A 12,105-nucleotide genomic window follows, 5' to 3' on the forward strand; every position below is an offset into this window, starting at 1 on the left:
TGGTGTTGATGGGCAGATTGGAGCCACACACACACCTGAGTCACATCATCTAATCAGAACAGACACCATGGAAACCTTTGATCTCTGGACACACACACAGGTGTTATGATTGGGTGTTATGAGTAGGTGCTCAGGAACAGAAACAAACACTGACAGACTGGACTTTAACAGACTGTCTCTGTCTGATGGAGACTTCATACTGACTTCAACAGGTTCCACATATTTTATACATTATTGGTGACGTATGGTTTTAGTCGAAAAGTTTGCAGTCAAAATATTCTGCTGCTTTCCCAAGCCTTTTTACTTTCTTTTCTCTTAATACAAATTCATTCACTACTACTTACATCTGATATTTAACTCCTTCAGCCTATTTTCAGCTGCAGAAACCATTCAACTATTACATTATTCAGCTATTTCAGGACATCAAGGCTATACATGTTGTTTATACCTTTTTTTTTTTAAACCTTTTCTTTTAAATATTCAGCTTTTTCTGCATTTTCAGCTAAATTCAGCCACAAATGTTCACAGTTTACAGCATTCACACGCATTTTCTGCAGGAAATGCATTTTCTAGTTAGTGACTGCAGAACATCATACAGAGTTTAAATATATTGCACACGTGGGGGATCTGAAGACACAGTGACATCACTACGTTTTAACGTTTAATTACAGTACTTTTAACAAAAACATCCTTTTTGACCACAAAGCAAAGGATTACAAAAATAATTATTATAAAATACATCTAATAAATATCCAGCATTAGAGAAATGAAGGTTATAAGGCTGATCAGACTCTGATTGGTCGGACTCTCTCTTATTGGTCAGACTCTCTCTCTGATTGGTCGGACTCTCTGATTGGTCAGACTCTCTGATTGGTCGGACTCTCTCTGATTGGTCGGACTCGCTCTCTGATTGGTCGGACTCTCTCTGATTGGTCGGACTCTCTCTGATTGGTCGGACTCTCTCTCTGATTGGTCGGACTCTCTCTCTGATTGGTCAGACACAGTGGCAGGACAGCGGGTCTCTGTGTGAGCTGGTGATGACGTGGACTCTGTGATCGGTCAGTTTCTGCAGCTCAGAGATCATGTGTATCAGACGAGGACTGGGCTGGTATATGACCAAGCTGGGGTCCATCGGGTCGGGTCTGTAGAACGAGTCCAGAACCTCCAGAGTGTGAAGGCGCTGCAGCTGCTGCACACACAGGAAGTCATCGTCAGACAGGTGCTGGTGTCTGAAACACACAGCAGGCATAGGCGGCGCGTGAGTCTCAGGTTTGGGAAGGCTAAATTACTTTTTTTACCTGACGCTGCCCGCCTCCGGCGTCTATAGAAAAGAGATCAACTCAATGAAAGCACCGCCTGCTGACCAATCAGAGCTCAGTGTGCGGAGTTTAAATCTATCAAGTCATATTACAGGATAAAGGAAATACAGTTTAAACTGCCGTCTGCAGAGAAGACGCTGACGTGTCGCACTTATCATTCATATCACATCATCAATCAGATCATCGATCATATAATATCATAATATATCATATATTTCCTTATCTGAGTCAGCTTCTTGAGCCGTATCTGGCTGTGCAACACTTACATTGTCACATAGCCTACTGTATGCAGAAGTATTATTTTAAGCAACACATTAGGTTGACGAAACACTCAACTCAAATGTAATTAAAGTCAGATCCACTCGTGTCTTAGCAGTGATATCATAAAACGGTTGTACACTTTCAAACACTCGGTAGTTTATTTATTTTTTAACCAGTTGTTCTATATTCACCTTGCCACTATGTGGCTTGTATCCTGGATTATATGTTTAAGTCATGGATGTTTAAAGTTCATATTTGTCTAATATTAGTTTACTTTTCATTAATGAAGTATAACGCTGCGCTGTCAGTACACTTGTCCCTGTTTGTGATTGGTCAAATGTAGCTAACCCCGCCCCTTTCACGTGAACGCGCTCTCAGCTGGAGAGAGAAACCCTGGCTTGATTTACCGAGTTGATAACCAGCGTCGTAGGACCGCTTAGCGAGACCTCGTTTGTTAGGGTTAGTTAAGATAACTCAAACATATCCAGCGTATGTTGAACTGGCTTCGTAGTGCACAGGGCACAGGTGGCTGCATAGCAGCGCTAATGTCAAACAAACATTATACATTATATTTTTATTTGACCTGGATGCAGTGACACAAATATTTGGGAAGGCTTAGCCTTCCCTAGCCTACAGTACCCGCCGCCCCTGACAGCAGGTTACCACGGTTAGCATGTTAGCTTGTTCAATCAGCCTGAGGATCATGTAGGAGTTATTCAGCCGGGGGCTCACCTGATCCGGAGCGTCCTCAGGTGAGGGAACAGCTGTGGGAGGAGCCTCACCAGGCTAGAGGAGGAGCTCCAGGGCTCCAGGTGCAGGTGCTCCAGGTGAGGAGCTCTGACAGAGACCACCTGCAGGTCTTCAGGCTGCATGTCCACACACAGGGTCATACTGAGGAGAGACGACGGCAGGAAGTCAGCGTACATCGCCAGAGGATGGCCTCCTATTGGACAGACAGGTGAAAACATGATGACATCACGGTGTGTCAGCGGTTTGAGAGGAAAGATATCAGACTCAGGTAAAAAACAAAGACAGTTAACTGCCCTGACAAGTGGTAGAATAATCGCTCAGTCCGCCAGCCGCTCTCATGGCTTCTCCTCTCACAATCTGTGTTTCTCTGGTCTGAAACCCAGATGGTCGTACACACCTCCACCTGCGTAACACCTGAGGCTCAGTCTAAACACTGATCTTCCTCCCAGACCACGACACCCCCTCCTCTACAGGTAAAACCTCTTCCTGACCCACCGTGAACGCTGAGGCTGCGGAGCTGCGGCAGCGACGTCAGCCAGGTCTGCAGGTGACAGGTGGGTCCAGGTACGGAGTACAGGTGGAAGATTGAAAGGCTGCGGAGGCGGGACAAAGGCTGCAGGACTTCCTGCGTCACCACGGCGTCGTAGTTCAACAGCTGGAGGTCCGACAGCTGCAGGCCCCCTGCTTCTGCCGAGAGACAGGAGAAAACATCCAATCACAGGACAGGTGTGACCCCAATGAATCACAGGACAGGTGTGACTGACCCAATGAATCACAGGACAGGTGTGACCAAGTGACATCTTATCGTTGTACCTTTAATCTAAATGTGTTTTTACCTCTTGTTTCCTGGTATTCTGTGATATCAGTTTTCTGTGAAGCACAGTTCTTGTATGAAAGGTACTCTACGAATAAAGATTATTATTAGGGTCCATACGGTACCTTAACACTGCTTTAGGGTCATTTGTAACTATTTGGAGTTTAAATCTTAACCAGTGTTCCTCCACACCTCGACTCAGGAGAGTTTCACCGTGTCACTCCCATATCAACACTGTAAGGTGGAAATATAGCTCATCTGAAGTATGAGGTGTGGAGTTTACAGGTGTGGAGTTTACAGGTGTGGATTTACAGGTTTGGAGTTTACAGGTGTGGAGTTTACAGGTGTGGAGTTTACAGGTGTGGAGTTTACAGGTGTGGAGTTTACAGGTGTGGATTTACAGGTACTGCAATAACACGACCAGGTTTGAAGACTCTGTTTTGACACTAGTAGTTACTGAGAGTTACCTGAAAGAGGTTTTGAACCAAAAGATGAAGTTTCTGTTTGCCGTGTACCTGCACTGACCTCTGGACCTCATTAATGAACCAGTTTACCTGTGAGCTGGGTGGAACTAAAGAAGTCCGGAGCCAGCGTCCTGTAGGTGATCATGGTCCAGGACAGGTGCTGCAGCCGGCTCAGGTGAGTCAGGACGCCCCTCAGTGTGGGGACCCTCAGGCTGCCGTCGTGGTGCAGCAGCAGCGAGGTGAGGCGGGTCAGCTGACTGAGGCCGGCCAACAGGTGAGAGGCGGGACAGGTGAGCTGCACATTGCACAGGCTGAGCTGCAGCAGGTTCTGACTCAGAGGAAACAGGAAGTCCACGTTCCTCAGCGACATGGAGCAGGAAGTGAGTGACAGGCGCTGCAGCCGCTGGAAGAGTCTCAGCTCGTCGACGCCCCCTTCCTTCCACTCGTCCAATCGAAGAGCCTCGAGGGCGGGAAGCCAGGCGGAGAGCTGCTTTAGGTGTTTCCTCTTACCTGAACGCACCGAGGCGCCGCCCACGTGCCTCTGAGCCAGGCTGCGCCAGAAGGCCGAGTTGTAGCGGGAGAAGTGCTGCAGCACCACGCTGAAGCCTCGCCACAGGGGGCGGGACTTATCCAGCAGGTGTCTGAAGTGAGAACAGGTGAGACGCAGGTTCAGCTTGTCTCTCCAGGACAGGAAGCTGAACACCTGCAGCCACAGCTCGACAGGAAGCTGCTGCGGCACCATCGCCTCTGCAACACGCCGCCTCCACCTGTAGTCCATAGACAGGTGAGTCAGAGGGGAGTCACTTCCTGTTTCCTGTTAGTGAGTAGAGATTCTGTAAATCAGTCTCAGCACACACACACACACACACACACACACACACACACACACACACACACACACACACACACACACACACACACACACACACACACACACACACACACACACACACACACACACACACACACACACACACACACACACACACACACACACACACACACACACACACACACACACACACACACACACACACACACACACACACACACACACTTCACCTGATAGAGACACACTAACTTCACCTGTCAACAACACACTAACTTCACCTGTCAACAACATACTAACTTCACCTGTCAGAGACACACTAACTTCACCTGTCAGAGACACACTAACTTCACCTGTCAACAACACACTAACTTCACCTGTCAGAGACACACTAACTTCACCTGTCAACAACACACTAACTTCACCTGTCAGAGACACACTAACTTCACCTGTCAACAACACACTAACTTCACCTGTCAACAACACACTAACTTCACCTGATAGACACACTAACTTCACCTGTCAGAGACACACTAACTTCACCTGTCAACAACACACTAACTTCACCTGTCAACAACACACTAACTTCACCTGTCAACAACACACTAACTTCACCTGTCAACATCACACTAACTTCACCTGATAGAGACACACTAACTTCACCTGTCAACAACACACTAACTTCACCTGTCAGAGACACACTCACCTGTCCGTCTGTAAATCCTGAAGATCCTGATCACTCCGAGCCACTCTTCTTCTTCTTCTTCTTCTTCTTCATCTTCTTCTTCCGCTGCGTCACTGAGCACAGAGAGGCTGCAGGAAGGAGGTCTCACTCTGACTCTCTTCACAGGCATCCCTTCAGTGTGATTTATAGAAACACTCACCTGAGCTTCACCTGAGCCTTCAAGCAACACGGTCCTAAACTGAGAGAGGACCCAAGAAGTTAAATAACGTCTGAAAATAAACACGGATTAATAAAGAATTTAAAGCCAAGTAATAAAATAACCCAAGAAGAGAGAGTGAGACCTCTTCACTCCATCTAACTGGTAAAGAGAGAGTGAGACCTCTTCACTCCATCTAACTGGAAAAGAGAGAGTGAGACCTCTTCACTCCATCTAACTGGTAAAGAGAGAGTGAGACCTCTTCACTCCATCTAACTGGTAAAGAGAGAGTGAGACCTCTTCACTTCATCTAACTGGAAAAGAGAGAGTGAGACCTCTTCACTCCAAATGCTTGATCGTCACATATGAATGCATGATTACCGGAGATAGAACTACGATTTTTGGTAATAAGTAGTGAATAAAGGTCTTGATTTGCAATATTTATACAACATACCGATATGTGTATGTATTTACATCAATATGTTTTAAAAAATAAATAGAATCTGCTAATATTTATGGATAATATTAGGAATAGTGTGAACAGCTAGTTTACTTTAACATATACATGTTAGGCTGTTGCCTTGGTTAAAGAGCCTGTTGCTGTTGTGTATTGCTTTGAATTATTTAAAACAAATATTATCTTCTTAAACAGGTATGGTAGTCAGGAGCATCACTTCCTAATGTTTATTGATATATTTAGAGGGAGGGGATGGCAAGGAATGCTTCAAAATTTAGATTAGATTAATTTCTACCATTTTTTAAATTCATGGTGGTTTCAGTAATCCCATGGTACTTGAGGACATAAGTAATCTAAATGACTAATGTACTCTTTATGACTTTCAGAAAGGACAGGAGACCAACAGGTGACTATCAATGGACTAGCAGCAACATGATTATGACGTTAAAAGTGTTGTTTTAGGAACATCCATTGTAAATACATGGAATTCAATAAACATTTTATAGCATGTCATGCAGTTTGTCTGTGCCCTTTCCTCCGTGTTGTCCTGGCATATCGTCTCCACCATGGTTTGCTGTGCTGCCTGGGGATGCTCCAATCGCTCAGAGAAAGGAGTAAGAATCAGAATGTACGGCTTCCCCACTGACACAGAGAGGAGGGAAAAATGGCTAGCTCAAGTCAGCAGGAGCAATTTAACAATCAAAACAGACAGCCGCAACAAAATATGTGAGGTAATCATATTCAAACACTGCATTTGCACTTTTTCACAAAACGAAGACCACACCATTGGGAAGCTTAATGTTTGGTTTAATACAAATAACAGGGAAAGGCTTGAAAAACTCTGAGAGTTGAGACTCAGGGTGCAGGGTGAGGGTCTCAGTGCAGGTATTCAGGCTCTATTAAATCCCCCTCTGGTTCTTGTGCTGAAAGAGGGAGAAACAGACAGGAGAAAGGGTTATACACACCTATATAGCACACCTATTGGATGGGAAATTGCCTTGGGGAGATAAGGTGTGGTCTTTGTTTCCAACTGAAGTTATGGAACTTTATTATTTGTGAGTTTAACAAAGTATGACAAATGGCATCAGTAATGGATGTGATATGAATTTGTATAAAGTTGTCTCACATTCTTGGTCGTATTTTACGTACAGTATGTAATGAGTGTATACATGTCCAGTAAGTCCTCCACCTGTAACATCACTGCCCCTCCACCTGCCAGCACCCAGCCAACATCCCTGCTCCTCCACCTGTAACATCACTGCCCCTCCACCTGCCATACAGTAGGTTACTAATATACACTAACAAGATTACTTATATAATACAGTGATAGAATACATGTTTAGTATGCTTACTTATATACAACAGGGATGGAGACAGTGAGAAAGCAAAGGCGGTTAAAAGAGATGTTAGTTCAGATATCTTTCCTGTCTGGAGGTTGAAGTCTCTGAGAAGTACAGCAGGAGGGCCAGTTTCAGGGATGTGTGAGAGCAGATTATCTAATTCCTCCAAGAAGTCCCCCCACCTCATCTAACTGGATAAGAGAGAGTGAGACCTCTTCACTTCATCTAACTGGTATGTTATATGTACTTTGACCGGTGAACAACATCTTCATATTGGAATCAAAATTATTTTAATATTTATTTTACATTTTGTTCCATATTTATTTTCAGATGTCCCTCCGGCAGGGGGCGCTGTGGCGCCTCTGAGCCGGTAAACCACAGAAGAAGAAGAGGCTGCACTACAGAAGACGAACCCGGAAGCTGCACGTGCGCTCGAGGATTTATTTTATAGTTTTTATTAGTATTTGTCAGATGGAGGGTGAGTTACTACACTCTATACTAACAGGACACAATAAGGTCTCTGAGAGAGAGACAATAAGGTCTTTAATAAGGTCTCTGAGCGGATCTTTGCACGAGGTTCAAACAGCTGATCGTCAGCTGATCGTCACTTCCGGTCTAACGGACACACATTTATTTTATTGTTTTTATTTGTATTTTTCAGATGAAGAAGTTACTACACTCTATAATAACAGGACATAATAAGGTCTCTAAGAGAGAGATCATATCTCTCAGATGGAGTTATTACATGTGTTATAGTCACAGACTGGATACAGGTTATAATCACAGACTGGATACAGGTTATAATCACAGACTGGATACAGGTTATCATCACAGACTGGATACAGGTTATAATCACAGACTGGATACAGGTTATCATCACAGACTGGATACAGGTTATAGTCACAGACTGGATACAGGTTATAATCACAGACTGGATACAGGTTATAATCACAGACTGGATACAGGTTATAGTCACAGACTGGATACAGGTTATAGTCACAGATGAATCCCCAGAATATGTTTGTTGAGAGAAAGAATAAGAGTTTAAAGGTCCCATGTCATGGCCATTTCTACTGATCATAGTTCCATTGTTGAGGTCTACTAGAATAGATTTACATTGTTCAATGTTCCAAACTCACATTGGTTTCTCATACAGCATCTCTGTCAGTGACGTGCGGTGAGGTTCATGGCTGGTGAGGCACTGACTCTTTCAGAGTCAGATTTACAAATATTATAGCCTATTTTGACCTTAATCGAAATATTCTGTTATTTTCAAAAGCTTTTTTAGTCTGATGCTATGATTAATTTTAAACAGACCGATCAACAAAAGGATACCCAATATCTAAATATTGGATTGTTCTTTCTAAGTAAGATCCCATTTTCATTACAGTTGTGGTCTTACCTTGACTTGAAGATGAATATAAGTCCATGCTATCCTTCTGGACAACAATCTCTATTACTGTTTTGTAAAAGTCCTCCTTATCTTCCTGTAGTTTCAAAAGTCTAGTTTGTTGTTTGCGGTAGAATAACAGTAGCAACAAGAACCTGTGGGCTCACGTGCGCCCCCTTCAGTGCGGCAGAGGTTATGGCTGCCTCCCCTGGTACTTTTTTCATTGCCGTTGTACGATGAGACCAGCGAGCCTAAATATATTTTATACGTGAAATAAGTTATTTAGAGACTATGGATGGCGAGGATAAATGTAATAAAGGGATCTACAAACATTACATTGGTGACCTACAGTGAGATGGGAACAGGCATGCGCTTAGGGCCCGCTTTCCAGCCAGTTTCTGTGGGGTGACGCATTCTGAATTGAGGCAGAGCTCATCTGTGCCTCACCTCACCCCACAGTAAATGGCTTGAGCGCGCTCACAAAATAAGTGGCTGCGCTAAATTAGTGCCCGCGCTCCAGCAAGTTACTGTGGGCTTACGAGAGGCAGTGCACGTGCCTGCCTCACTTCTCATCGCTCCCGTAGCGGAGCTCGGCAAATTTGCTGATTTTGACTATAAAATGCGATTGGAATCATACAGAAATCACATTTACACAAGATCAGTGGAGACATTTTATTATTATTATTATTTAGTTTTTCTTTAATTGGTTTTCCATTACATTGGAGTATGAGCCTCCCCTGCCTCCACTGACTGCACGTCGCTGATCTCTGTATAGTATGTGTATTCACTCTCTGTCCTAAACGGCTTGTTGGAGCTCCTGCCCCCCCCCCCCCCTCCCTGTGAGCCCAGTGGCCGTCTGCGAGACAGCGAGACACAGCGAAACCCAGCCCGAAACACACACAGTCACACACACACCCGCAGCCTGGCTGGGAGTTTGTGTGTGTGCCCAGGCTGAGTTCCGCGGTGTCTCGCTGTCTTGCCGACCCCACACCAGTGAGCCAGCTCACAGTGTCCCGTGTCCCGCGCCTCGCAACGTCCCGCCGAGTGTGTGTGTGTGAGGAAGTCCGCGGATTGGTCCAAACGTAACGGCTCCGTGGACGTAACGTAACGGCTCCGCGGATTGGTCCAAACTTAACTATACCCAGGAAGTAAACAATGGAAAAAGAGAAATGTCCAACGAGGCGTTCTGGGGCAGCATAGACAGGTCTTTTCTGTGTTAGAGTTTTACTCGCTACAGGGTGTACTTTGAGGGTTAGTGACTCTGCAGACCGTTTACATGCAGAAGCTACAGAACACAAGGGGACGGGTAATAACCAGAAAAGCACGACATGGGAGCTTTAAGTCTGGAGGGTATTGAGAAAATAACACAGAACATATAAACCCTGAAGATAAGGGTCTTTAGGGTTTATATGTTCTGTGTTCTAGATTTCATTTAAAAACATTTTCTTGAACATGAAGAGAAAAACCATAAAAACACGTTATTAATAATATGATGTTTATTGTTGTTATTGTTATTGTTATTGAGGTGTTTCATGTTGTCTGGTCAGGTGACACCACAGGGACAAACAGGAAGTGCTCTTCCGTCACAGGAAGTGCACGGAAGATGAAAGACAACGCGGCGGACTGGCACAACCTGATGCTGCGCTGGGAGCGCCTGAACGACGAGGGCTTCGGCCGCGCCAACGCCATCGTGAACACCCGCCGGTCTGACTCATCACTATTATTATCTAGATATGTACTATAGACTTCCTGTATGGTGTTCACTTCCTGTATGGTGTTCACTTCCTGTGTGGTGTTCACTTCCTGTACAGCTTAGCCTTTATTATCATAACAAACCTTCAGTTCTCAGAGCGATCAGCGGCTGGTGGACGAGTCGGAAACTCCATCATCAGCTCCTCCTCCTCCTCCTCCTCCTCCTTCAGCTCCTCCTCCTCCTCCATCATCTCCTCCTCCATCTTCATCTCCTCCTCCTCCTCCGTCAGCTGAAGCTTCAGATCTGCAGGACGAGTGCTGCAAGCTAAAGGAGGTCGTCGACAAAATGGTGAAGCTTCATTTAACTTGATTTACTGCTGTGTTCAGGTACGGAGCGGGTGCCGTGTTCATGTACAGAGCGGGTGCCGTGTTCATGTACAGAGCGGGTGCCGTGTTCAGGTACGGAGCGGGTGCCGTGTTCAGGTACGGAGCGGGTGCCGTGTTCAGGTACGGAGCGGGTGCCGTGTTCAGGTACGGAGCGGGTGCCGTGTTCAGGTACGGAGCGGATGCCGTGTTCAGGTACGGAGCGGGTGCCGTGTTCAGGTACGGAGCGGATGCCGTGTTCAGGTACGGAGCGGATGCCGTGTTCAGGTACGGAGCGGATGCCGTGTTCAGGTACGGAGCGGGTGCCGTGTTCAGGTACGGAGCGGGTGCCGTGTTCAGGTACGGAGCGGATGCCGTGTTCAGGTACAGAGCAGGTGCTGTGTTTGCATTTCCTCTGTAGTATTTATTGGGTTGTTATATTCAGATAAGAATAATAGAAACTAGAACTAAATGTTCAGTGTGTGTGTCCTCGCTGCTTGTTCTCACACACACACACACACACACACACACACACACACACTTCAAAGGCTCATTATTACAGTTTTATTGTATATTGTATGTGAAGCACAGCGAGCGGTTATAACGTATTCTTTGATGTCTTCTTTGATCAGGTGTTTATTTTCCTTCAGGTTGTCGTTGTGATGAAGATGGAGCGCCTGATGACATCACAGCGTGGCGTTCAGGATCTGGAGAAGTTTCAGTTCGGACCTGAAGGAAGAAAACTCCCTCTGTTTCACAGCTGGAGCTCCAAGCACTTCGGTGGGTTCACCTGTCCACCTGTCTACCTGTCCACCTATCCACATGTCTACCTGTCTACCTGTTCAATTAACCCTAAGAGGTTTCAGGGTCCTGGTGTTAACGGTAATCCTCTTTGTGTTTCAGAAGAGGTTTCCGGTCTCCTTCTGGACTCCTTCAGGCAGGAACTGGATCTGAAGCAGAGGATCCTACAGGAAGTGGCTCACACTGTTTCCCCCGACCTTTGCATGGTGTTCCTGTCCTGCTGGCTGCAGCAGCCCTACCTGCCCCCCCACTGCCGTCTGAGCCTGGAGGCCCTGCTGCTGGAGACCGGACACCGGGCCCTCTAAAGAACCGGGTCCTACTGGGCCCGCTGAAGAACCAGGTCCTACTGGGCCCTCTGAAGAACCAGGTCCTACTGGGCCCTCTGAAGAACCAAGTCCTACTGGGCCCTCTGAAGAACCAAGTCCTACTGGGCCCTCTGAAGAACCAAGTCCTACTGGGCCCGCTGAAGAACCAGGTTCAGTTCTGAGGTTCCTTCCGATTCAGAACCTCTTTATGTTTCCTGTGTGAAGTCCAGTTCTAACAGAAGTGACTTTAGATTTCATTCAGAATTAAAGATTTATTTATTTTCTACAAATGTTGTTTCATTGCCTCTTTCTCTCTGTGTGTGTGTGTGTGTGTGTGTGTGTGTGTGTGTGTGTGTGTGTGTGTGTGTGTGTGTGTGTGTGTGTGTGTGTGTGTGTGTGTGTGTGTGTGTGTGTGTGTGTGTGTGTGTGTGTGTGTGTG

At 45.9% G+C, this 12,105-nt stretch overlaps 2 protein-coding genes across 3 annotated transcripts; one reads left to right on the forward strand and one right to left on the reverse strand.

The window, feature by feature from the left end:
* Positions 1-648: 648 nt before the first annotated feature.
* LOC117481396 lies at positions 649-5,211 on the reverse strand. The gene is made up of 5 exons (XM_034129063.1): positions 5,144-5,211; positions 3,699-4,375; positions 2,826-3,017; positions 2,313-2,523; positions 649-1,229 (listed from the first exon to the last, which is right to left on the reverse strand). The coding sequence occupies exons 2-5, from the start codon at positions 4,348-4,350 to the stop codon at positions 995-997; spliced, it is 1,290 nt and encodes a 429-aa protein (XP_033984954.1). The 5' UTR covers positions 4,351-4,375; positions 5,144-5,211; the 3' UTR covers positions 649-994.
* Positions 5,212-7,434: 2,223 nt separating this feature from the next.
* Positions 7,435-11,956, forward strand: cinp (cyclin-dependent kinase 2 interacting protein). 2 transcript variants are annotated; one of them, XM_034129064.1, is made up of 5 exons: positions 7,435-7,593; positions 10,053-10,209; positions 10,348-10,546; positions 11,211-11,340; positions 11,464-11,956. In XM_034129064.1, the coding sequence occupies exons 1-5, from the start codon at positions 7,587-7,589 to the stop codon at positions 11,664-11,666; spliced, it is 696 nt and encodes a 231-aa protein (XP_033984955.1). In that variant the 5' UTR covers positions 7,435-7,586; the 3' UTR covers positions 11,667-11,956. The 2 variants fall into 2 exon arrangements, with proteins under 2 accessions (XP_033984955.1, XP_033984956.1); XM_034129065.1 differs by having other exon boundaries at positions 11,467-11,956.
* Positions 11,957-12,105: the final 149 nt, after the last annotated feature.

The sequence above is a fragment of the Trematomus bernacchii genome, unplaced genomic scaffold (assembly GCF_902827165.1).
Source record: "Trematomus bernacchii unplaced genomic scaffold, fTreBer1.1, whole genome shotgun sequence".
Classification (NCBI taxonomy): Eukaryota; Metazoa; Chordata; class Actinopteri; order Perciformes; family Nototheniidae; genus Trematomus; species Trematomus bernacchii.